This window comes from Physeter macrocephalus, chromosome 4 (assembly GCF_002837175.3).
Source record: "Physeter macrocephalus isolate SW-GA chromosome 4, ASM283717v5, whole genome shotgun sequence".
Lineage (NCBI taxonomy): Eukaryota > Metazoa > Chordata > Mammalia > Artiodactyla > Physeteridae > Physeter > Physeter macrocephalus.
The window spans coordinates 110,242,917-110,270,409 of NC_041217.1; the positions used below are offsets into that span (position 1 = coordinate 110,242,917).

The window sequence follows — 27,493 nt, forward strand, 5'->3', positions numbered from 1 at the left end:
ATGATTACTCAGCCTTTGCCAGAGCGTCACAGTCCAGGCGGGAGCTTGCTAAAGAGTGCTGACCTCTCCCGCGTGTGTCATGCATGAACCCCAGGATAGCTGCATGGTGCTAGAATGCTCTGTCTTAGTAGCAATGTGAACACTTTGTGCTGTGTCACTAACTTCGTCTACCTGCAATTCTTCCCTTCCTGGCCCTTTATTCTCCAGCCAGCTCTGCCTGTGATCTCCAGGCTGTGGTGACCAGAGGGCAGAAGTTGCTTTCCTCACTTTCCCAGGAAGAGGAACTTCCTGATTGGGGTCTGAGCTGAAGCAGCTTTTTCTGTATTGCAATCTTTGGGGGATTTTCATGAACTATTCCATGTCACTACACAAGAGGTGCAGGTGGTGGGGCAGCATTCGGTCATTCATGATACATTTATTAAGCACCAATTGTGTTCCAAGCATTCTGCTGAGCACTGGGGTTGCCATGGCGACCAAGATAGAAATTGTTTCTGCTTTCATAGTTTACTGTTTTTGAACAAATCAGACCCATGAAGAGGCTATTGTAATGTGATTTGATAAAGACTCTGATAAGGCAATAACAGAGCATTTTGAGAGCACATAGAAGGGGCACCTACTCCAGACTTGAAGGGCTGGGGCAAATTACCTAGTGGAAGTGACATCTGAGACTTTAAAAAGTTGAGTCAGAAGAAGTTAGGCAAGTAAAGAGATTGGTAGTTGGGTAGCAAGGAAGAGAAAGATTGTTCAAGAAAGAGGTAATAGCAAATTCAAAGGCCTACAGGCAAAGAAGAACACATGCAGGACCTGGGTGACCACAATTAGCTCAGGATAGCTGAAGTGGAGTTTGAAATAGGGTGTGGCAAGATATGAAGCTGAACTGATGAGCAGGGGTAGGGAAATGAAGGGTAGCTATCATTTAATCTTACTCTGTATCTCAGGGGTACCACTTGCTTTCAACAGACTAACCTACTTGGGTATTTAATGGCAGGGGATGGGACTGAGGAGTAACATTTGTTAAGTCCTGCTGTGTGCCGAGGATGATGGAAGGTCTCAGAGACCTTTGGTCCTGGACCTCAGCCCATACCATCCAGGGGCCCCTAGCCAACCAAGTGCCTCCCTGGCCCGGGTAGAATCCCTTGTGGTTCGAGACATGCCAGAGTCTTCCTTCTGCTGTTTCCAGCAGTGCTCCCCACTCTAAAAACTAGTGCCCTTAATCAGGTTCCCCTCTGTTATCTCTTCTGCTGCTACATCCACAGCCAGGCCTGACATGGCTACTCTTACTGGGGTTGACCTCACTGCACCACCAGGTACCAGGGACTGAGCCAGCCCTTTCACATTCACCAGCAACTCTACTTGTAGGGGCAGTTATCTCCATTTGTGCAAGGCTCAGGGACATCAAATTATTTGTCACAAGCCACAAAGCTATAAGTGGTAAGGCAGAATTTGGACTTGGTCTGATTTCAAAGCCACTACAATCACACAACTGTGCCTCTTTCCCTATCAGCATTATAGTTCTTATTAGGATCCTTTAAGTCTGCTCTTTAGGTTTTCTTATTGATACTTTTCTGGAAGATGAGTCCCCCAAAGATTGGGTCAGATGCATCCAAGGGGCCTCTCCAAGAGTTGTCCCTTACATGTTTCCCTCCTACAGAGGAAGCACTGAATTCAGACACCACAGACCGTCAGGGTATGTTCAATAACCAACAGCAGCATGCCCTACCAGGCTCTATCCCCACGATTTAAGACAACCTTCACTACCCCACTTTGATTAAGAATATGACAATAATTTCTGATGTTGGCTAGCATTTTTAAATTCCTCCCAAGGGATTTGGTGATTTTTTTATGTGGGTAGATATTTAGGCAGCTCTTGGCCTATCTGAGCATATCGCCTACGTGGGATTCGCAGACGAGGTTTCTTCTTTGCGACCCTCCCCAGATTCTCACTGCATGTTGTTTATGGTTTACTTTTATTTTTGTCACCTTTTCTCATTACCATTTTAATGTTAATTTTCATGCTAAATAAAATAGGTTTTCCTGTCCCTCTGCTCCTGCCTCTTCTCTCAAACACCAATAAAGCCCAGGGACAAGTCTTATAGAGTCTAGCAGTGGAGATGGACGTATTCACTAGCGAGGGCTCCAGCTTCAGACGGGGATACTAATGAATCAGTCACAGGCTTTTATTAAGTGTTTCTTTGCTAAAAGCATAGCTTTCCTTGCAACCATTTGGCTCTGGCTCTGTACTGCTGAAGGTAGTCTAGACCCTGTCACTATTTACTCTTCTTTCTGGTAGCAAGTAGAAGAAGCAATTTTCAAATTGTTTTTATTGATCACAGGGCAGTTTCTCCAGAATACTACTCTCTATAAAAAAGGGGATATAATTATTTCCAGTTAACATAGTCAAAAGATTTTATAGAGGAAGGCAGTTTATGTAGTAGTTAGAAGTACACAATTTGGAGTCAACAAACCTGAGGGTGAATTCTTGGCTCTATCCTTTGCTAACTGGGGTAAGTCACTTAAATTCTTTGAACCTCAGTTTCTCCCTCTGCAAAATGGGAATAATATTAGTTCATAGGGCTGATATAAGGATTAAGTTAGTAGAGATTAAATAAGAGTAAATAGTTTGGCTCAGGAGGTATGGTTATTATTGTTGTTGCTTATTATTATCAAGAAAGCCATCTACCTGTCTCTCTTCAGGCCAGTCTGATATATTTTCATCTTTTCCTTGTGATTCTCTTTTCTCCAGACAAATTCTCATTCTCCTTCAAAGGTAGGGCATGATCTTTCTTTCAGGAATACTCTGACTCTTACCTTTCATGATTACATGACAAAATTAAGGTTTAAAGAAATTGCAGTTGACTTCTTGTTTTCATTTAGCCTTCTTCATTAAGATGACTGTTTTCATTGCAGAATGATGATGTGGAGCTTGTCCGAACTGGCTATGGGAAGGATATGGTAAAAATTCTCCATATTCAGCGAGATGGAAAATATCACAACATTAAAGAAGTGGCAACTTCAGTGCAACTTACTCTGAGCTGCAAAAAAGATTACCTGCATGGAGACAATTCAGACCTTATCCCTACAGACACCATCAAGAACACAGTTCAGGTCCTGGCAAAGTTCAAAGGCGTATGTGTCATTCTACTTCTTAGCTGCTGCCCATCTGGATGCAGAAATCACTGTACTATATTATGAGGATACTATTTGCTTATTTCAAGTTCCCTGTACTTTTTAACCCTATTTTTACATTTAAACCATTGAGAAAAATTCCTTTTCTATTCTAAAAGTCTCAGCTTTACAGAAAATCTTGCTTTTTTTTTTAAAAAACTCACCTCTTTATTCTCTTTTCTTTCCTCTTTTTTTCCCATTTGTTCTCTTTTCTTGGTTCTCAACTCACTACAACATCTTTTAGGCAGAGAATCCTACTTGACAAATTTACATGTTATCTCTTAATTAGGATCATTGGCAAATCAAGGCCCTGAGAAGATTTCCGAATAGAATTTTACACATTTTTGTCATGCAATTATTTGAGTCCTATTATTTTTTTCTTTTAGAATGGTGTGCATTTACAGAAGAAAGTACAATTTCTCTTCTTGGTGTTACTCTAGAAGAAAATCAAGTATAAGATACATTTCGAGATCTGTCCAACTTTTAATACCTTCCTGATTTTCCCAACTCCGTGACCACTTAGTGTCCACGTTTCGTGGTAGTTGTACTTTTCAGAAGGGTCTTGGAACTGATAGACTCTAATCTCTTAGCGCTTTTACCTCAGGTTTCTCTAAGTGTGAGTGAAACTGTGCTGGATGACCAGCAGATTTCTGGGCAATTCAAGATAATTTTTTTATTTGCTAAGAAGTCTAGAAAGGCAAGAAATATAGACTGGAAAGCTTCTTTTCTCATGCTTTTGCATGAAATTCTCACCCATAATGCACGAAATGAACAAACTAATTTTTTTTTAGAAATGTATTTATTTATGGCTGCATTGCGTCTTCGTTGCTGCATGCAGGCTTTCTCTAGTTGCGAGCGGGGTCTACTCTTCGATTTGGTGCGTGGGCTTCTCATTGTGATGGCTTCTCTTGTTGCGGAGCATGAGCTGTAGGCATGCGGGCTTCAGTAGTTGTGGCTCGCGGGCTCTAGAGCACAGGCTCAGTAGTTGTGGCACACAGGCTTAGTTGTTCCGCAGCATATGGGATCTTCCCAGACCAGGGCTCGAACCCATGTCCCCTAAATTGGCAGGCGGATTCTTAACCACTGTGCCACCAGGGAAGCCCGAACAAACTAATTGAAATATTATTTCTGCAAAGTCTGTCTACACCCTGAACCTTTCTCTTGCTAATCACAATGGCCCAGCAAGTATAGGCAGGGCTATGGAAAAAGACATTGCTTTCTTTAAAAATGAATTGAAAATAAGCTCTGTACTGTGTTAGAGAAGACGGTCTCCATATAACACAAATTCTTATATTTCCTGTATTATGTGAGAAGTACAGAAAAGGGAAAGAATGGACCTGGATGTTAAAAACAATTTAAATTTATTCATTGTAGATAGAGTGACTGTATAATTTCTTATCTAAACCAGGATACTTTTCAGAGTGAAATAGGATGCTTATTAATAATTATTCTGAGGGATTCCCTGGTGGCGCAGTGGTTGAGAGTCCGCCTGCCGATGCAGGGTACACGGGTTCGTGCCCCGGTCTGGGAGGATCCCGCATGCCGCGGAGTGGCTGTGCCCGTGAGCCATGGCCGCTGAGCCTGCGCGTCTGGAGCCTGTGCTCCGCAACGGGAGAGGCCACAACAGTGAGAGGCCCGCGTACTGCAAAAAAATAAATAAATAAAAATAATTATTCTGAGACAACAGGTATAAAACAAAACTGTCCTTGGGAAACCTATACAGTCTACCTTAATTATAGGCAAAGTCATAAATAATCTGTAGACTGTGCTAGGACCATAAAACATTGCCTAGAGATTAACCTGAAGAATTTGGATGGAAGTAGGGAGCTGCTTTATGGGGGTGGAGAGCTGGGGATGGTCAATAGAAGGGCTGTTTGCAAGGCAAGGAAGCTGAAGTGACCCTTCATTAACATTTTTCTTTGGGAAACTGGGAGGTCTGTTTCCCAGCCTCATGAAGAGAGCAGAGTGTTTTGAAGTATCCTGCAGTACTTTAGCTGGCATGGGTGATGACTGAGCTCACCGTGAGGAGAATCTGAACGTTAAGTTCCTTTTTGCTCATCCACTGATGGATAGACACATCCTCTCCTGCACACAGTTTTCTTTTAAAAACAGGGTAGTCTCACCTGGTGATGGTGATCCATTAACTACACTTAGGAGCCCTTGTGAAAAATTGGTATTAGGACCAATTCATCTCTAATTCTTTCTAATTTGTTTCTCTGATTCTAAAAAACACTTTATCAGGAAAGAGAGTCCCATGGATATTTAAAAATGACTTTTAAGTGGGGCAAGTATTTCTGATCATTCACATTTATTTCTTTTTATAGATCAAAAGCATAGAAACTTTTGCTGTGAATATCTGTGAGCATTTCCTTTCTTCTTTTAACCATGTTATTCGAGTTCAAGTCTATGTGGAAGAAGTCCCTTGGAAGCGTTTTGAAAAGGTTACCTCACTTATTCGTGCTCTCAGTTTAATTAAAGAAATTGGCTTTATGACATATGTTGAAATTTTACTGGAAATAATTCTTTTTTCTAATTTTCAGAATGGAGTTAAGCATGTCCATGCATTTATTCATACTCCCACTGGAACGCACTTCTGTGAGGTTGAACAGTTGAGGAGTGGTGAGAAAATGTTTTTCATGTTTTGATTCTGCAATAGCAATTTCAGTTTTTTTTTTCTTCTAAACCACTCTGTTTATTAACACCAAGGAAAACTGTAGAGAATTTTGAAGTCTTTTAAATCTGAGATGGGAATGAACAGTGTGACCTTGGATTACATTAAAGAACCATCTGCTTTTTATCTTAAAAATATAAAAATGAAATAATACCCTTTGCAACAAATCTGTGGGTTGAGTGGAGTAGATCATTTTTATTGCATGATTTTGAAGTGAGGGGAAAAAAGGCACAGGCTGACAAAAGCTCAAATCTCTGAATTTTCTAACCAGTAATTTTTGTACCATACCATGCTATGATTATAATAACCTTTATAGGAAATACCTAGAAAATAACAATCGCATTTCCTTGAAATTTTGTCATAATAATAAAACCACTGATATTATTATAGTTACCATAAAATAAACCTCATTTAAAAATAGCGGTGACAATTATATAATTCTTTCTATTTACCAAGAAATCTAAAAATTAACTGTGGAACATAATTACAATATAGACCTTATTAGTACCGATTATTGAACTTAGCAAAGTGTGTTTTCCACTGATTTGTTGAGGTTGTCAGAGCAGAGTTCAATAATTGACTAAGACTTAGACTAGAAGACCTCTAAGAACCATAGAACCACCATGGTAGAAATGTCTCTATTCTAATAAAAAAGAAACTTTAATGGTCATTATAAATATAGAGTGTGGACTCTGAAATTTTTTCTTTTCTATTTTCCTTTTCTCTTTTTTCTTCTCCTTTCTTTCACTTTCCTGCTTGTTTCTTTCATTTCATTTCTTTTCCTTTCTCTATCTCTTTTTCTTTCTTCTCTAGCTCTCTTCAGTAAGAATTTGAGGTGATGTCTCATAAATGTCAGAAATATTAAAAGGTTAATAAATTATAAGTTCCTCTCAGTCTAAGTTCTATTGGATAATGCCTTCCCTTAGGAAGTCCTAGTGTTTTAGCTATCATTTAATATTTTTCCCTATCTGTATTAAATTCTAGACACAGCCAGGGCCTTCTCAGTGTTTGATTAACAGTTATGAAATTATTATTATATAAAGAAGACTGAATAACTAGTTAAGTTGAAAAGATAATGATTTTTTTAATCCTCCAAATATGTAGTCATGTGATATATTAACTTGTTTACTGAGCTGTTTGTTAGTTAAAATGTAACTTCCTTTCTTTCCTTCCTTCTTTCTTGCTTTATGTATGTGACTTTGGAGGAGAGAGAGAGGTTCCTGATTCCCCAGGCCAGTGTTTTCCTATGCAAATCACAGTGAATACTTCTGTAAAATTATAAACTCTAAACTGGCACTTCCCAGCAGAAATATAATGCAAGCCACATATCTAATTTAAAAATTTCCTAGTAGTCACATTTGAAAAGTAGAAACAAATTAATTTTAATAATACTTTTTATTTAACCTAATATATCCAAAATGCCACTTACATATGTAATAAATATGAAAATTATTAATGAAATATTTAATATTTGAATTTCTGTGTGTATTTTATATTTACAGGGAGTCTCATTTCCCATTTACCATATTCCAAGGGCTTCATAGCCACATGTGGCTAGTGGCTGCCATATTGGTTAGCTCTAAACCATTTTGAGTGATTTTTGCAATACTTAACATGTTTCTCATTCCACTTTTAATTATGTAAAATAATAGCAGGGGCTAGAATTAGATTTCAGGAGAGCTAACTAAAAAGATAAGAGCCTGTATAAAATATATTTATGTCATTGATTGAAATACTATTCATTCAATAATGATTTTGAGGACTTGTTAGGTATACTAGTGGTGGTAGATTCAGATGTGAATAAGACATTTTCTGACCCTAGTGAGTTCACAGTAGATGAATAGTAGGAGATAGACTTATAAATAGATTTATTGCAATATGAGGGGCTAAAGACCACTATGAAGGAATTAAAGGTATGCTATGGGAGTAAAGAGGTGCAGAAAACTAACTCTTCCTAGGGCAGTCTGGAAGGCTTGATGGGGGAAGAGGAAATATTCCAACTGACTTTTGAAAAATGATTCAGAATGTGCTGGACATAGAAAGGGGAAAGGATATTACAGGCAGAAGAAACAGAATGTACATGGGTAGGAGTCATGAAGAGTGGAAGAGGGAAACAAATATTTTGAGCATCTGCCTTATGTAGATCACCATACTAGGCAAATGATGTTAGTGTTGAAAGGGCAAAGAATTTGAGCAACGGTAGCAGGGTTGAAGGGTCCAGTTTTTAGAATGTAAGGAACGGAGATGAGGATGAAGAGCTTGGTTTGGGCCTAATGTACCATACTAGCAAGATTGGCCTAACTAGGAAATTCCTGGCGGTCCAGTGGTTAGGACTCTGCACTTTCACTGTTGAGGGCCCGGGTTTGATCTCTGGTCAGGGGACTAAGATCCTGCAAGCCGTGCAGCATGGCTAAAAAAAAAAAAATTGGTGTAACTAGGAGGCAGTTTTTGCATGGTAGTTAAGTCCATAGGTCTTTTCAGACTAAAATGTTTTCTTTTGTTTGTTTTTTGTTTTACTGCTTTGCTATTTTTTTTTTTTTTTTTTTTTTTTTTTGTGGTACATGGACCTCTCACTGTTGTGGCCTCTCCCATTGCGCTGCATCGGCAGGCAGACTCTCAACCACTGCGCCACCAGGGAAGCCCTGCTATTTTTATTAACAGATTTTTTTAAACCATTTTTAAAATTGAAGTATAGTTAATTTACAATGTTGTGTTAGTTTCAGGTGTACAGTAAAGTGATTCAGTTATACACACACACATACATACATGTATATGTATATATATATATTATTTTTCAGATTCTTTTCCATTAGAGATTATTACAAGATACTGAATATGGTTCCATGTACTATACAGTAGGTCCTTGTTGTTTATCTATTTTATATATAGTAGTGTGTATATGTTAATCCCCAATTCCCAATTTATCTCCCCCCCACTCCTTCTATCCCCTTTGATAACCATAAGTTTGTTTTCTATTTCTGTGGGTCTATTTCTATTTTGTAAATAAGTCCATTTGTAACATTTTTTTTAGATTCCACATGTAAATGATATCATATGATATTTGTCTTTCTCTGTCTGAGTTACTTCACTTAATATGATAATCTCTAGGTCCATCCATATTGCTGCAGATGTCATTATTTCACACTTTTTTTATGGCTGAGTAATATTCTTTATCCATTTATCTGTTGATGGACATTTAGGTTGCTTCCATGTCTTGGCTACTGTAAACAGTGCGGCTGTGAACATTGGGATGCATGTATCTTTTCAAATCAGAATTTTCTCTGGATATATGCCCAGGAGTGGGATTACAGGATCATATGATTAACTCTACTTTTAGTTTTTTAAGGAACCTCCATACTGTTCTCCATAGTGGCTGCACCAAATTACATTCCCACCAACGGTGCAGGAGGGTTCCTTTTTCTCCACACCCTCTCCATCTTTTAGTATTAATAGACATTTTAATAATGGCCATTCTGACCTGTGAGAGTGATACCTCATTGTAGTTTTGATTTGCATTTCTCTAATAATTAGCAATACTGAGCATCTGTTCAAGTGCCTGTTGGCCCTTGACATTTGTATGTCTTCTTTGGAGATATGTCTATTTAGGTCTTCTGACCATTTTTTTTATTGGGTTCTTTGTTTTTTTGATATTAAGCTGTATGAGCTGTTTGTATATTTTGGAAATTAATCCCTTGTCAGTAGCATTGTTTGCAAATATTTTCTCCCAGTCCGTAGGTTGTCTATTCATTTTGTTTATGGTTTCTTTTGCTATGCAAAACTTTTAAGTTTAATTAGGTCCCATTTGTTTATTTCTGTTTTTATTTCTATTACTCTAGGAGATGAATCCAAAAAAGTATTTCTGCGATTTATGTCAAACAGTGTTCTGCCAATGTTTTCCTCTAGGAGTTTTATACTATCCAGTCTTACATTTAGGTCTTTAATCCATTTTGAGTTTATTTTTGTATATGGTATTAGAGAATGTTCTATGTTCATTCTTTTACATGTAGCTGTCCTCTTTTCCCAGCACCACTTATTGAAGAGACTGTCTTTTCTCCGTTGTAAATTCTTGCCTCTTTGTCATAGATTAATTGATCATAAGTGCATGGGTTTATATCTGGGCTTTCTATCCTGTAACATTGATCTATATGTCTGTTTTTGTGCCAGTACCATACAGTTTTGATTACTGTAGCTTTGTAGTATAGTCTGAAGTCAGGGAGCATGATCTCTCCAGCTCTGTTCTTCTTTCTCAAGATTGCTTTTACTATTCAGGGTCTTTTGTGTTTCCATATGAATTAAAAATTTTTTTGTTCTATTTCTGTGAAAAATGCCATTGGTAATTTGATAGGGATTGTAATGAATCTGTAGATTGCCTTGGGTAGTATGGTCATTTTAACAATATTGATTCTTCCAATCCAAGAACATGGTATATGTTTCCATCTGTTTGTGTCATCTTGAAGTTCTTTCATCAGTGTCTTACAGTTTTTGGAGTACAGGTCTTTTGCCTCCTTAGGTAGGTTTATTTCTAGGTATTTTATTACTTTTGATGCGATGGTAAATGGGAGTGTTCCTTAATTTCTCTTTCCGATCTTTCATTGTTAGTGTATAGAAATGCAACAGATTTCTGTGTATTAATTTTGTATCCAGGAACTTTACCGAACTCATTGATGAGCTTAGTAGTTTTCTGGTAGCATCTTTAGGATGTTCTATGTATAGCATCATGTCATCGGCAAACAGTGACAGTTTTACTTCTTTTCCAGTTTGGATTCCTTTTATTTCTTTTGCTTCTCTGATTTATGTGGCTAGAACTTCCAGAACTATGTTGAATAAAAGTGGCTAGAGTGAGCATCCTTGTCTCATTCCTGATCTTAGAGGAAATGCTTTCAGCTTCTCACCATTGAGTATGATGTTAGCTGTGGGTTTGTCATATATGGGCTTTATTATGTTGAGGTATGTTCTCTCTATGCTCACTTTCTGGAGAGTTTTTATCATAAATGGATGTTGAATTTTATCAAAAGCTTTTCTGCATCAATTGAGATGATCATATGGTTTTTATTCTTCAATTTGTTAATGTGGTGTATCACACTGATGGATTTGTGGATTTTGAAAAATCCTTGCATCCCTGGGACAAATCCCACTTGATTATGTTATATGAGCCTTTTAATGTACTGTTGGATTCAGTTTGCTAGTATTTGGTTGAAGATTTTTGCGTTTATGTTCATCAGTGTTATTGACCTATAATTTTCTTTTTTTGTGCTATCTTTGTCTGGTTTTGGTATCAGGGTGATGGTGGCCTTATAGAACGAGTTTGGAAGTGTTCCTTCCTCTGCAATTTTTTGGAATCGTTTCAGAAGGGTAGGTGTTAACTTTTCTCTAAATGTTTCATAGAATTCACCTGTGATGCCATCTGGTCCAGCAATTTTATTCATTGGGAGTTTTTAAATTACTGATTCCATTTCACTACTGTTAATTGTTCTGTGCATAATTTCTATTTCTCCCTGGTTCGGTCTTGGGAGATTGTACCTTTCTAAGAATTTGTCCATTTTTCTAGGTTGTCCAATTTATTGGCATATTGTATTTCTGTGGTGTCAGTTGTAACTTCTCCTTCTTCATTTATGATTTTGATTTGGGCCCTCTATCTTTTTTTCTTCATGAGTCTGGCTAAAGGTTTATCAATTTTGTTTATCTTTTCAAGGAACCAGTTTTAGTTTCATTGATCTTTTCTATTGTTTTTTTTAGTCTCTATTTCATTTATTTCTGCTCTGATCTTTTTTCTCTAAATGTTTCATAGAATTCACCTGTGATGCCATCTGGTCCAGCAATTTTATTCATTGGGAGTTTTTAAATTACTGATTCCATTTCACTACTGTTAATTGTTCTGTGCATAATTTCTATTTCTCCCTGGTTCGGTCTTGGGAGATTGTACCTTTCTAAGAATTTGTCCATTTTTCTAGGTTGTCCAATTTATTGGCATATTGTATTTCTGTGGTGTCAGTTGTAACTTCTCCTTCTTCATTTATGATTTTGATTTGGGCCCTCTATCTTTTTTTCTTCATGAGTCTGGCTAAAGGTTTATCAATTTTGTTTATCTTTTCAAGGAACCAGTTTTAGTTTCATTGATCTTTTCTATTGTTTTTTTTAGTCTCTATTTCATTTATTTCTGCTCTGATCTTTATGATTTCTTTCCTTCTACTAACTTTGGGTTTTGTTTATTCTTCTTTCTCTATTTGCTTTATGTGTAGGATTAGGTTGTTTATTTGAGATTTTTCTTGTTTCCTGAGGTAAGCGTGTATTGCTATAAACGTCCCTCTTAGAACGGCTTTTTCTGTGTCCCATAGGTTTTGGATCATTGTGTTTTCATTTTCATTTGTCTCGAGGTATTTTTTGATTTCCTCTTTGACTTCTTCAGTGATCCATTGGTTGTTTAGCAACATATTGTTTAGCCTCCACGTGTTTGTGTTTTTTTGCAGTTTTTTTTCTTGTAGTTGATTTCTAGCCTCATAGTGTTGCGGTTGGAAAAGGTCTTCATATGATTTCAATTTTATTAAATTTACCGAGGCTTGCTTTGTTGCTCAGTGTGTGATCTATCCTGGAGAATGTTCCATGTGCACTTGAAAAGAATGTGTATTCTGCTGCTTTCAGATGGAATGTTCTATAAATATCAAGTAAGACCAGCTGATCTAATGTATCATTTAAGGTCTGTGTTTCCTTATTGATTTTCTGTCTGGATGATCTGTCCATTGATGTAATGGAGAGCTGATGTCCCCCACTATTATTATGTTACTCTCACTTTCTCCTTTTATGTCTGTTAACATTTGCCTTATATATTAAGGTGCTCCTATGTTGGGTGCATATATATTTACAATTGTTATATCTTCTTTTCGGATTGATCCTTTGATTATTATGTAGTGTCCTTTGTCTCTTGTGACAGTCTTTATTTTTAAGTCTATTTTGTCTGATATAAGTATTGCTACTTCATCTTTCTTTTGATTTCCATTTGCATGGAATACCTTTTTCTATCCCCTCACTTTCAGTCTGGTGTGTCTCTAGGTCTGAAGTGAGTCTCTTGTAGGCAGCACATATATGGTTGCTGCTTTTTTATCCATTAACCGGTCTATGTCTTTTGGTCGAACCATTTAGTCCATTTATGTTTAGGATAATTATCAATATGTATGTTTCTATTGTCATTTTGTTAATGTTTTGGATTTGTTTTGGTAGGTCGTCTTTTTTCCCCTTTCTTCTTTTGTTCCCTTCTCTTGTGATTTGATGACTATCTTTAGTATTATGTTTGGATTTCTTTTTCTTTTTTGTGGGTATTTTTGTTTTGTGTTTACCATGAGGTTTTTGTATAGCAATCTCTCTATATATAGATACCTTGCATTTGTACTCTGCTCCCTTCATGATTACTGTTTTTGATATTATATTTTACATCTAATTGTTTTGTATATCCCTTAACTGCTTATCATGGATACAAATGAACTGACTACTTTTGTCTTTTAACCTCCCTACTAGCATTGCATGTAGATGATTTCCTACCTTTATTGTATGAAGACTGAACTGTTTTTGAATTTGAGCTTCTCTACTTAATAACTTTGTGACTGTGAGCACATTAAATATACTACTTCAGTGTTTTTTTTTATTTTTAACATGAGAATAACAGTGTCTAACTCAGCAATTACCCAGAGAATGAAAGGAGATAAATGTTAATTTAACATTTAGCACAGTACCTGGCACATAAGAAGCACTCCTTGAAAGAAAGCTGTTATTATTATTATTTTGAATGATAATAGAGATCCAGGAAAGGTCTTTATGTGTATGTGTGTGCTGTTTAGTAATTCTGACCAAGGTTATGGTAAACTGGCTGGAGAAACAGGCAGTAGTGAGACATTTGGAGACTTGTTGCAGAGATGAAGAAATGATGAAGTCTGAACTAAGGCAGAAGAGGTAGAGATGAAAAGACTACAGAGGTTGGGGAGAGACATTATGTCAGGCATTTCTGACATGTGCTTATAAGTCTGAGTATTTGCGTAAGGATGGAAGGTTAGAGAGAAGGAGAGGTTAAAGTTATCCTAAAGTCAGGGGCCTGTGGGTGTTGACTAAGAATAATACATATAATGAGAAAGTTTCCAGAGGAAGCTGGTAAGTTTGGGAATAAGGGATGGATTTGGAGACTATCTATTTCCAAATTGGTTGATGAAGCCATGGGGAAGAAGGAACAATCCAGAAAAACATATAAAGTGAGAAGAGGAAAGATGAGAAGGCCTGGGGGAAAATTCCCCAGTTTAAGGGTTGGACAGTTTAAAAAGTGAGAGAGAAGAATGGTCAGAGGGACAGGAGGAGGCTTGGAGACAGTGGTGTCATGGAAGCAAAGGGAAAATACGTTTCAAGAAATGAGGGATAGTTACTGGGATAATAGAATGCATAGTAAGTAGACTTATATGTAGTGGCTTCGCACATGAAGTTTACAGCTTTTTGTAAAAGTCAAGTTCAGTGTGTGTGTGTGCGCGCACGCGGGTGTGTGTGTGTGTGTGTGTGTGTGTGTGTGTGTGTGTGTGTGTGTGTTGGGAGGATGCTCCACTCCAGGAAGTTATTCAGGAATCCAGGTTGATGCAGCCAGACAGTTTTGATCCTCACTTTCTGGGATCACCTTGAGAGTAGATTCCCCATACCAGACAACGAGGAGAAGAAAAGAGCTTGAAGAAAAAAAGGAGGAGGAGAAACTGCTCAAGGCCTGAAGTAGCACAGAATACATCAAATGAAGAGAACCCAATCACACAGCCACACCTAACTGCAAGGAAGGCCAGGAAATGTGGTCTAGCCGGGGACGCAGGAGGAAGAGGACCTGCCAGTGGTCTCCGCCACAGGAAGGTTAAGAAGTTTGGTTTAAAAGAAGACTGAAGGGAGTGTGCAGTTTGGCAAGTAGGCATCATTGGTGACCTCCTTCTGCAAGAATATTTAGCAGACCCCTGGAGGTGGAAGTGGAGGGGCCAAGTATAGGGCTCAGCTGATCATAGGAAGAAAACAGGCTGCTCTTCACACCCTTGTTCTTTCCAGGAATTACCAGGAGCTATCATCAGCCTGAATTCTAGTCACCTGGCTGCTACAGGGTGGAAACTAATCAACAGAATCAGGCCAAAGCTTTTTCTTTCTGCAGAAAACTTCAGGGTGTTGCAATCACTGTGGCAGTGTTCCCAGAGCTCCAGCTTGACTTGTCTGGAGTCCAGCACCTTCCCCCTCCCATAGCATGCGGGGGCTGGCAGGGGTCAGCAGGGAAGGAGGCATCTGCTGCCTTGGGTGTGTGCAGTATGTGTGCACACGTTCCTGAGTGTGTGTATCTTCCTGTGTTGTCTATTTGAAGATGACATTTGTACTCTGTCCCTCTTTGGAGAGTAGGGGTCTATGCCGTTTTTTTTTGGTAACAAAGTTTAATTCTTAATTTGCTTATTTTCCAGGAGCTAAAACTGCAGATATCATGAGGTGATTCAGTGTACAATCACTGTCATAAGAAATGCCCTTGCATAGGCTTAACTAAAGAAAATAATCATTTTACACAACACACACACACCCCAATTCACATGCTGAAGGCTGTGAATTACAAACCTCTAAGTAGGGCTTTTTGTGGGGGGCTGGCTAGGATAGTGAGAATTCTGCCCCCTCAAACACATGTACTTAATCACCCATTCAGCCTGCAAATTTTCCCAGCAGGATATGTAACTGGGTTTCTCCTGGTGGACTGGATTCATTCTTATTAATTGAACAAACATTTATAGAAAGCCTACTGAATCTGAAGCACCCACTTTAGGCCCTGAGAATTGCTATAAAACTCCCATTACACTATTTTTTCCTAGGGTATCTTTTTAAGCTACATCATTAAGTGTTCTTTTAGCTGTTTCAAAGTCTGCTAGTTCCATGGGAGAATCTGGAAGAGAGAGAGAAATTTTTTCACCAAAGGGATGAGGGCTGGTGTTATTTTTGTGACTTCCCCAGCTCCAAGAGGATAGCTAGGCTCTGCATGTGTGGTACAGGCTGTTGATGTAGGTGTTATATGGAACCTCGATCTTCCAAACTGTTTCTCTGTGAGTGTCTGTGAACTACAAGCTTAGCCAAGCCTTGAAGTCGCTGGGATGGTTGAGTCACTAATTTAAACTAGTTGAACTAAGCAGAGCATCTCCCCAACACCCCCCCCCACACAATTTGAATTATAATTCATAATTCTTTAAGCATCAAATTTCTCCCAATCTGATACTAATTATAAAAATTCAACTAAAGCATAACCAAATAGAGGAATGGAAGATAGGGAAGAGGTTTCAAATAAGAGATACTGTCTTGTAGGGGTGAAAAAAAAAATCTATTGACATGGACACTAGTAGGGGTAGGAGGAAGATTTTAGGAATGGGGTTGAGAAAACTAAAGTCCTGGAGGAGAAGAGATTTAAGAGGTGTCAAGCAGGGCAGATGGAAGAAATGAGATGGGGAAAGTGGGAGACTCAGGACAGAGATGGCCACTGCCAAGAAGGCTGCTTGTGTCATTTTGATATCAAGACTAAGACACTCTTCAGTTATTCCAGAAGAAAAGTTCTTGGCAAGCACAAGATCTTTTAAAAATCATCTTGATCGGGCTTCCCGATGGTGGCGCAGTGGTTGAGAATCCGCCTGCCGATGCAGGGGACACGGGTTCGTGCCCCGGTCCGGGAGGATCCCACATAATGTGAAGCAACTAAGCCCGTGCACCGCAACTACAGAGCCTGCATTCTAGGGCCCATGGCCACTGAGCCTGCGCGTCCGGAGCCTGTGCTCCGCAACGGGAGAGGCCACAACTGTGAGAGGCCTGCGTACCGCAAAAAAAAAAAAAAAATCATCTTGATCATCACCTGATCGTACAAAAACCCAGTTAACTTCCTTCCATCTGGGTGACGTCATCTCTCCCCATCCAGAATTGCACACAGGGAGCTTTCATCCTACCTCCATGAGCTAAATGGACTCTCAAAGGCAAATGATATTTAATTGATCTTCACTTTTTCTAGCACTTTACAAATTTGAGGTTTTCTACTAGAATGATTTAATATAGTTTTAAAATATCCTCCTTTTAGCTATTTGTGTCCTTTTTGGAGGTGTTAAATGTGGAAGCAATTATCCCCTTCATGACAGGATTTTTTTTTCTTGGCTCAGTAAAGCTTTGTGCTTTGTGACACCTGATGCGTAGGTAAGGAATCAGGCTTAGTTTCTATTAATTTGCAGTTTCTTTCCCTTAGAGACCTGAAGGGGTAGGATGTATGCTTCTCTGAGAGATAAACCACAATCTGTTAAGTGTGTAGGAGGACACTGAAAGTTAGAAAAGATTATGTTCTAGCAAAGTAAAATGTGAAAATCTTCCTTTTGCGTTACTCCATAACCATGGCAGAAAGGCAAAAAAGAGCTGATTAAGTGGTTTCAGAGGAAGTAACCTAGAAAAGGACAGTCTTTTGGGTTGAATTACTTCTTGTTAGTCTAAACTGGAATCTTTTTAAGAGTGTGTGAAGCATCATATTTTTAGTTGATGGGCCCATGAATTTGAAAGGCTCAGGTTCCTACCAGTGTTCAGAAAGCTGGGGCACCGCCAACAGAAAAGATAAAATAAGCTCCCAGATTTCATCCAGGGTGTCTGATGCATGCCAAGAAAATGTATTTTTTCAAATTCAAAGAGAATAGGTTTTTGTCGTTGTTCATAGAATGATGAGCACACCAGAGTAGATGTTTTGCGTTCTGCCTAAACTGTGGCAGTAGTGAACTGTCTTTGAGAACGTGAGATGTTTTATTCCATGTGAAACTGAGGTCAAAACACATTAGAAAATGCAACTGCTTTCTCCATTTTCAGATTCTAGCAAGAAAGTAGATCATTTCAAAGTTGCCTAGCAGACTGACACTCCCCAAAGATCAATAAATCTCATCACAGGGCTGGAGGTGGATAGGGATGGCATGTCAGAAGGAGTTTTCAGAACCCAATGAGCCTTTGTGAAACATGGGAAGTATTTACAGGGGGTTGACGTCAATAAGAAAAGGTCAATTAGGGCAAAATCATCATAATAATTTTATAGAGCATTTCCTCCTGGGCAGCCATTTTACTAAGTCCTTTATGTGTATCATCTTAGACATCTATCATCTCTAGGAAATAGTTATGGTTATCATCTCCTGCAGATGAGAAAATTAAGGTAGAGAGAGGTTAAGTAATTCTATCAAGGAAATACTGCCCATAAATAGGGGAGGAAAGGCATGGAGAGTACTGAGGCTGAATTCAAGGAAACTGAGTCCCAAGACTGTGGACTCAAACATATGTAACCGTGCATCTGGAAATCCTTTTATGATTGAGACAACTGAGGATTCAAAGTCTGGTTGGCTCACATAGATGCTGGCGATCAAGGCCAGCTGTATAGGAAAAGTAGAAATAGATAAAGTTTGCCTTTGTTTTCCCTTAACTTCTCTTTATCCCCCTTCAAGGATTCCCACTACTTGTTCTAACCCCACTTCTGATTGCAAATTCAAGTTTCATTTCTATAGGATTTTTTTTTCTAGAAGGGATTACTTTTGGAAGTAAATTATGATATTAGTTTATAAAGTCTTAAGGAGTCACTCCTCTAAGGGGTCTTGGTATTTCAACAGGAAATTTTTTAATGATAAAATGTTTGCAAGACACATGGGGTCATTTCTAAAAGTGATGCTTCAATCTTCATTTCAAACCAACGGGGATGGTATTTTTCAACTGGGGGCTCTGTCTGAGCCCTGAATGCACATTGTGGAATGACGGTGGCAACTTTCTTATCTCTTGGAAAGTCCTCTTTTATTACAGAAATGGGAAGAGAGAGTTAAGGGAAGGAAGAAACATTTTGAGGATGAGGAGTGATCCAAAAAGGGGGAAGAAAAGCATGAAATCTCGCAATGGGGTGCTGAGTTCAAACTCCACCTCTGCCAGTGTCTAGCCATACTACTAGAACGCGTGCTGGCAGTCAGGACCTTCTCAATCAGTGTTGATGCCCTCCCCTTCTCCCCCTTTCACACTGTCTGTGTGTGAGGGTTGAGGGGAGGGGGCAGATCAGGAAGGGAAATGGTAAAGATTGATGGAGGAGAACTGTCTAGAAGAAAAAGACACTAAGTTGAAAGGCTAAGTTGTTAAGGTGAGTCACTTTTACTGCACTCATTCATTCATTTAACGGATGCTTATTGATTGCTTCTGCAATTCTCTTGGGTCTGAGACTTAAGACTCACTTGGGTCAGCTGTACACTGTTAGAAATGCTGATTTTGCAGAATCGTGTCTTGATAACACTTAGAATCTGATAAACCCAGCCAACCTAAGGCAAGAAATCATTGCTGGTATCTTTCTCTTGATCCTGATTCAGATATAGCTTCCAATGAGAACTTCAGTATTTTCCAATTGAGAAAACACCATTTTCTCTCTTACCACATTATCCTAGAACACTGTGACCAGGACACCTTATTTAATCAGCACATATTTAATCAGCAAATCTACCACTAACTATGACCACTGCTCTCTCTGGTAGGCACACACATGTGGTTGGGAAAATATCAAAATATGGTCATTATTTACCTACTTCTGAAAGTCCACAGCTCCTGAGTTAACCACAGCAATAGAAATCACACAGGATGATGTAAACCATTGGATTATTAAGAGCTGCCCTGGATTTTAATTGAGGATTGTGGGTTACATTCTTATTCTTCAACTAAGACCATGTACAACATAGTGATGCCCGATACCTCCAGCTCTTGGCTTAAGACTCAACAGGTCAAAAAGCATAGATATTAGTCTGGACTAATTTCAAGACTGAAAAGAGGTGATCTAAGTCATTCTGCCTTGACTATGCTTTTGGGAGTTTGTACCCAAGTGACCCCTGAGTGTCCTGGCCTCACCAGCCTGCACATACAAATAAGGCCATGGTGAAGTTAATTCCTGAATTTCCCTGACCTTGTTGCTCTCTCATTACAAAACTGCTGTACCTCTCCAGCCAAACGTTCCTACCTTCTCCCAGCCTGGAGGGCTGTCTCACACATGCTCAGGGAGAAGTTTGCATCCACTGAGTACGACTGCTGCCTCACTGGCTCTGCCCAGCATTTGCTGTGCCAGTTGCCACTCCTCCTTGGGAAGAAGGCTGCCTTCCACAGACACTGTACCCTGGGGCTTCCCAGCGTGTCACCTGGTGCCATGTGTTCTTCAGGCTTCACCAAACTGCTGGAACTACAGTGTGTTCCACATAGAAAAAGAAAGAGAGAATCTTCCCCTCACTAACTCGGTACCCTACCTGTCATCTGGGCCCTGACCTAGAACTGCCAGGCATAAGTAAACAGCTTTTTCAGATTATGCCTCTCTCCCCTCCACCTCCCTGATGCAACTCATGAGGTAATGTAGGGACTGCCGGAGAGCCATGTCATCTCCTCCATTGTTTTCAACTCTGCCCACCCCGCCCAGGTCCCCACAGGCCAACTTTGCGCCTTCTCAGTTCAGCCAAAAAACAAAGGCCTTTATGAGCATCCACATAGGCAATCTATACCTCATGGGTCACTGACCTCATCTTCCCAGTCTCTGTTTAGGCTCATCCAGGCCCATGATGCTACCTAGTCATGAAATTTTCTGGTGTTGCTGAGTTCATAAACGCAAGGGAACTGAGGGGTCTGGTGGTGATTGGAGCCATCAGCAGTGTAGACAATCCACATGAGGACCATCCCCAGTAAAGGGCGTCACAATAGCAGACAGAGGAGCTGCTTTTGAGGAGTTTATTAACTCATTCCAGCATGACTGCCTGCTGAATGAGATGGAGCTCAAAATGTGGAAGGTAATTGGCCTAGAAGATACCTCTGCACATAGCTGAGAAAAAGGTATTTGTTCCTGTGGGCTTCAACACAGCATGGACGTTTAGTCTCTGACCTTCAGTTCTCCTAGGGCATGAGAAGGCAGGGAGTTGTGGAATTCAGAGAGAGGGAAAGGCACACCGTCTTCATCATGTGGACTTCAGAGGAGACAGGGAGAGAGAAAACACAGGCAGTGATGTAGCTCTTTGTACAAATGTAGTGTGCCATGTTTTAATGACCAGGATCCTCAAGGCTAGGCAGTAAGAAAGAAGGCACTGTTTTCTTTATAACCGCATCCCCTCTTACCTTTTGACGTAAAACAGGACCTCCAGTCTTTAATTCTGGAATCAAAGACCTCAAAGTCTTGAAAACAACCCAGTCCGGATTTGAAGGATTCATCAGGGACCGGTTCACCACCCTCCCTGAGGTGAAGGACCGGTGCTTTGCCACCCAAGTGTACTGCAAGTGGCGCTACCACCAGGGCAGAGACGTGGACTTTGAAGCCACCTGGTATGAACGAGTGCTAGGGCCTGGCGCTGGTGGAGGTAGTGTCCTCCCTCTTTTCCAGGGGCCCAGAGTTCATGGAGTCTTCCATCTGAAACGGAAACTTGGAAGCCATTCAATTCCGCCTCCCCATTGTAAGACATCCCTTCTGATGGATAACAGGAAGAATACTGGTCTTACTTTGAGTTAGTGAATCTGCACTAATAGCTAAGATGCTATTAGCTATAATGACCTTGAGCGGACCACCTGATTTCCCTGATCCTGTGTTTTTTTAATTGACTAAATCAGTAGTACTCAAACATGATTGTGTATCAGAATCACCTGGAGGGCTTATTAAACTGCAGATCACTGAGCCCAACCTCAAAGGGTCTGATGGGGCCTGAGAACGTGCATTTCTAACAAACTCCCAGGTGATGCTCATGCTGCTGGACCAAAGGCCACACTTTAAGAAACACGGGATCAAATGAGGATACTGGCCTTGTTACTTCATGGCAGATGCAGAGAGGGCTAAACCAGGTTGACCAACTTGTCCCAGTTTGTCAAGGACTTTCCTGATTTTAACACTGAAAGTCCTGTGTCCTAGGAAACCCCTTGGTCCCAGGCAAACTGGGACAAGTGGCCACCCTAGGCTCAACTCAAAATGAGATGACAGTTATAGAAGCATTTTATAAATGATAAATGCTTTAGTATTGTAAAGTACGACTCTTATTTTAACATCCTCAACAAGCAGTGATTAGGTCTCTGAATCCCAGTTTGCTTTTTGAGCAGGTATCTCATTCCTTTGCTGAAGCTCTAATTGTTAGAAACTTCTACCCTGTGATAAGCCGGAATCTGCCCGCTGGTAGCTTCCTCCCACTGGCAGAGTGTTACTCTGCTCCTTTTATTATGTGATAGGTTGGAAATGCTTGAAGAGAACCTCACCTCAATCTTTTTTTCTCCTTTTTTCAGGTGTTCCCCATGGGCAGCAGTCTGATGTATTTATGTTGAAAAGAGCACGAAATTGAGCCAGTCGGGGTACAAGCTGGGCCTCCCACTAAGGAGGGGGACTGAGCAGATCATTTAACTTTTAGCTCAGATTCCTCATCTCTATAAATTGGAGATAATAATAGTACCTGCCTCAGGTATATTGAGAGAATTTAATGAAGTAATTACAAAAAATACTTAGCACACAGCCTGACATGGTAAGACCCCTGAAAATGCAGCAATTCAAGCAACGGGCCAAGCCAAGCAGATTAGAATACTAGGAAGTCCTCTTCAAAAATTCTTCAAGCATGGAGGGAAACTTACCCTGGAAGGCCCACTGGGCCCTGGTGCCAGATTATGAAGATAACCTAGTTATGCTCAATATGTTTATTGACTTGTGTGCATGTGTGTGTGTGTGTGTGTGTGTAGGGAAATGAGAAGTTAGGTTTTTTTTTTTCTTTTTGGCATTACAGGATATTAATCCTCTCTAAAACCAGCAATAAAATTGTTTTCGGGGAGATAGAGAGGGTACCGCTTCTTAGCTTCATAATACGTTCCCCAAAGACCACCCTGTGAGAGCCCTCAGTTCTCTTTTCTGTGTTTTAGGGACACTCTTAGGGACGTTGTCCTGAAGAAATTTGCTGGGCCCTATGACAAAGGCGAGTACTCGCCCTCTATCCAGAAGACCCTCTATGACACCCAGGTGCTCTCCCTGAGCCAGGTTCCTGAGGTAGGTTTTGTCACTTGCCATTCCGAGGACTGAGAGAACTTGTGTCTCCTGTCAGCTCTGAGAAAGAGAGTTAAAATAAGAAAGTGGAAGACACATGAAAAATGACATCTGTTGTTGCTCAAAAGCTTGTTATAGCAAGTGAGAAGAGAATAAAAAAATGTAAAAATCTGTCTGACCTGAAAACACAGGCCACTGCTTTAGTTCTGTAGTTTTGTTGAAAATTCTGAGTCTCTTCAACCTGCTACAATTTAGGACATTCAGATGCCCTGAAGGAGGGGTAATTATCCTAAGGGTCTATGTTTCAGGAGAGCCAGAGAATGAAGGATAAATGCAGAGAGATTTCATCCATCCATCCATTCGATATTATTGAATGGTTATTATGTCTCTGTCAGCACATGAGGAAATCAGAGATAAATTAGACATCGTCCCTACCCTCAAAAGAGTTCATCATTAAGTGAAAGAAGAAAATTAGTAAACTAACAGTTCACTAGAGAATAGAATATTATGGAAATTCAGAGGAAATCACCTAACTCCTGTGTAGGGGATAGTGCAAGCCAGGCTTTCTGGAGGAAGAGGTATTTGAGCTGAGTCTTAAGGGACAGGTAGGGGTTATCTGAGTTCATACTCAAGGGTGAGGGAGGGGGTAGGGGTGGAGACAGGAGGCAGCATGGAACAGTCATTTACTGCTGAGGCTCTGCCACAAGTGAAGCTCCAGGAGCGAAAGTCTTTCCATGTGCCTAGAGATTAGTTGGGAAGCAGATTGGGAAGCCCTTTGTGGGCTTCTCTGTAGAGTGTATTTTATCCTGAAAACTCTTAGGAGCCACTGAGGGGTCTAAGCAAGGTGTGGCGCTACCAGATTTGCACTCTGGAAAGACCACTCTGAAAGACATGTGATAGATTAAAGGGACGATGGGCCATAGACAAGGAGACCTGTTGGGAGGCTGTTGCAGAAAACTGGCAACGAGGATGTGAACTAAGGCCATGATGGGATGGAGAGGAACAGTGCCATCCTTAGACCTGGGCACAAGGGACTCCTGCCATGGCCCACACACCCCCTCCAAGCCCTCCTCTAGCTATGCCTTTCTCCGCTGGGTGAGGAGTCGGTGGGACCAAGGCAACAAACACTTCAGGAGCCTGTGCTTCCCCTTCTAGACCATTCTCTGGATGTTTACATCCCAGAATGTCCTGCCCAAATAACCCCGAGACTACTTCCAGAACCTGTGCAAGCCTGTTCCCCAGATCTATCCCCTAGAGTGCAGGTCATGCCATCAGTGTACCCTTAAGCCCGAGAGTGAGAAAAGGGGCAGATGTTTGCTAGAGGTATGAATGGGACTTGACATGCAAGCTGGGGTAACCACCCACATGAGTCCAAGAGAGAAGATGGGATGGCCAGGGCTGAGGGCTGGCTCTTCCCAGGATGCCAGGTCCTGGCACGATACTGCAAGGAATCAGAGAATTTTAAATTCGATCCTGCCTTTCCAGATTGTGATGAAGGAATATTTGTCAAGTTAGAGGGATAGAATATATTTCACTTGAAAGTATTTTACCTTGATTCATAACTTTTAAATCTTTAAACATCTGGTATGGGGATGTCCAATTATACTCTTACTCCAGGGCCTGCAAATGTTAGGGACAAGCCTGGAGAGGAGGGAATGGATGGAGGGGGACCTTAAGAGGTTGAGGAGCCAGCACCAGGAGGCCAGTTGGATGCTGCAGATGTCCCAGGTTTCTGACCCAAGGAGATTTTACTTTTCTGAGAAATGGATTTCATACACAGAGAGAAGGGTGGGTCCATCATTTAATAATAGTACTAGCAGGAGAGAACAGTGTCAAGCAGTAGGGGAACATCTCAGAGACAGGTAGAATCTGAGTAATGAGCTAGTGGGTAGTTGGGGGTTGGGGGGAAGGAGTAACAGAGACAGATTCACAGTTTCCCCACGTAATGCATATTGTTGTGGATTTCAGATAGAAGCTATGGAAATCAGCCTGACAAACATTCACTACTTTAACATAGACATGTCCCAAATGGGACTGATCAACAGGGAAGAGGTAAGAGAACTTCAAACGTATTTAAAGCACATTTCCCCCCACCCACTCTTTACCCCTCTTTATAAACTTGGGATGATACTATCCCCTGTCACAACTCCTAACAGCTGTTGCTTTTGGAATATTTATGGTTGCCACTGTTTAGAGCCCTCTTAGATTCTGACCTTTCACTATCTGAGGCTGGAGCATGCTAGAAGTGGATGAATACTTATAAAGGAAGGTTGGAAGCTGCAGAGAGTAAAAGACAGAGAAAGAACAGAGTGTGCCCAAGGAAATAGCTTTGAGATCTACTTCTCCGAAAATTGCCACAGAAGGTCACAGCTCCATTATTCTATCATGAAGCGATGAGGAGGAAAAGAAAGATTCTATTTTCATTTTCTTCTATCATCTCTAACTTTTAAGTAGTCAATTTAAGTGGAATACAATATACACACACACACAAAAATGAAGATATTTGTGTTTCTAGTTGCAATTACAGCAGGCAAGATGAGGAAGTTCATTTTTTGAAAGGAAACCTTGCCTTGAAAAAAGCACTTACCCTGACTTGTTTTTAGCCATGCAAAATGTTAAGCCAAGTCAGTGTGTCTGACTAGCCATCCTGAAGTCCCAACAGGGAGCCTGCTGTGGTCAGTCATGGGAGATCAGAACTGTCCCTTCCCCACTTGGACCACTCTCAGAATGGCAGGTTTTCTCTATTTGATCCATCTTCCCATGGGCTTCTAGAATGCTAAAAAACATGCTTCTATTGGCTGCTTTTAGTGTGGAGGGGGAGTGAGATAGGAAGGGACTATCTGTTACCATGGCCCTGCTGCTCATATGCTTTGGTGGATAGAGGCCAATGAAGGGAGTCCAAAAGGTCCTACATTCTGGGCCTGCTGATCCAGGAGCCTTATTAGTCACAGCCCCTCTGGCCAGGTACCTTGTTTCTGTTCTGCAAATTATGTTGATGGCTCCATCGGGCTCTGTAGCACTAGAGCTGTAGCTGGAGGCTGGGGAGCAGTGCTGGGTAACTAAGGCCATGCTCAGGTGCCAGGTGTAGCTGGCGTAGGGCCCTGAGTTAAAGAGGAGTCCAATCTTCATCCCACTCACTGTCCGTTCAGCTGGAAGGAGAGGCAGCACTATTTACTTCAGAGGAAGGAGAGGATGTAGATTCCCAGAATGCCGTTAATTAGAATGTAAAGACTTTTTTGACTGATTGCTTTTTTTTTTTTTTACCACTATACATTTCCAGAACTTTTTTTTTGTTTCCTGCGTTGGGTCTTCATTGCTGCACGCGGGCTTTCCCTAGTTGCGGTGAGCGGGCTTCTCGTTGCAGTGGCTTCTCTTGTTGCTGAGCACGGGCTCTAGGCACGCCGGCTTCAGTAGTTGTGGCACGGGGCCCTAGAGCACGTGGGCTTCAGTAGTTGTGGTGCACGGGCTCAGTAGTTGTGACTCGCGGGCTCTAGAGAGCAGGCTCAGTAGTTGTGGCGCACGGGCTTCGTCGCTCCGTAGCATGTGGGATCTTCCCGGACCAGGGCTCGAACCCGTGTCCCCTGCTTTGGCAGGTGGATTCTTAACCACTGCGCCACCAGGGAAGTCCCGACTGATTACTTTCTAAAGGGCAGGAAAGGGACCTGGCCATGTTCAACAAAGGTGAAACCAATGGGCCCCAAACAGAGAAGGGGTCAGGCATCTTGACTAGAGCAGTGCTTAGCTCAGGAGTCCCGATGGAGAGAAGAGGGTCTCCCAGGGCCCCCTGATGCCTCGGGCCTGCAGTGATCCTAGCTCGATGGTGTGCCAGCAGACTGAGGCCACAGTGTCTTTTGCTCAAGAAGTAAGACACGAAGCTTCCTCTGGAGACCTGGAGGCAGGAAGGCCCGAGTCCCTTTGGGCCAGGGCTCCGCATAAAGGCACCCGAGTGGCTGAACAAGCTGTCCCCACGTCTGGGTCTGCTCTCTGGGGACGGCCGGAGCCACTCTCGGGCCCTCGCTCAGCAGGTGTGTACATAGTGAGGGCAACATATGAGAAGCCCTCAGTGAGTCAGGACACACTGAGAACAGCAGAGAAGTGACAAATGACAGGGTGGGAAGACAGAAGAACTGTAAATGCACAGCTGTCTGGAGCCATTTAGCATTGGGCTAAGAGCCCTGAGGACCTCAAATGTTCCTGAGGGCATGGCAGTATTTAGCATTGACAATGATTGGCGTTCAGAGCGAGTCATCAAGCAAAGGCCAAATTATGTTCACCACACTCTGTTTAAAAGGCAGGGATATGTAATGCATTTGAGAAACATTTATATCCTGATGATTAAAATTTTTCAAAAAACTCTTTAATTTTCTGGAAAATTGCCTCATGTCTCAACTATTGCCAGAAAAGTAAGGTATTACCTTGCTTGAAGTAACTACTGTAGGGCCTATACATTTTCCTGTTTAGCAAGTTGTTTTTTGTTGTTGATTTCATATTGATTTGTAGAATAAAGGGTAGGTCTGTTTTAATGCCTCTGAATTTACCATGTGGTTTTTCTACACGTCTTGCTACCATTAGACAATCCATATGGCAGAATTACTGGTACAGTCAAGAGGAAGCTGACTTCAAAGCTGTAA

General features: G+C 40.9%; 1 protein-coding gene across 1 annotated transcript; it reads left to right on the forward strand.

Annotated features, from left to right (window-relative positions):
- Positions 1 to 27,493, forward strand: LOC102983042 (uricase). Its single transcript, XM_024119943.1, has 8 exons — positions 1 to 72; positions 2,908 to 3,126; positions 5,490 to 5,606; positions 5,706 to 5,784; positions 20,992 to 21,178; positions 22,742 to 22,865; positions 24,831 to 24,914; positions 27,419 to 27,493. Exons 1-8 carry the CDS (start codon positions 1 to 3, stop codon positions 27,491 to 27,493), a joined length of 957 nt encoding a protein of 318 aa, XP_023975711.1.

Bases quoted from the DNA above. Each gene is read 5' to 3' on its own strand.
- LOC102983042 (XM_024119943.1), top strand. From the start codon at position 1: ATGATTACTCAGCCTTTGCCAGAGCGTCACAGTCCAGGCGGGAGCTTG. The intron at 3,127-5,489 runs GTATGTGTCATT...TTCTTTTTATAG, and splicing joins TCCTGGCAAAGTTCAAAGGC to ATCAAAAGCATAGAAACTTT. The intron at 22,866-24,830 runs GTAGGTTTTGTC...TGTGGATTTCAG, and splicing joins CCCTGAGCCAGGTTCCTGAG to ATAGAAGCTATGGAAATCAG.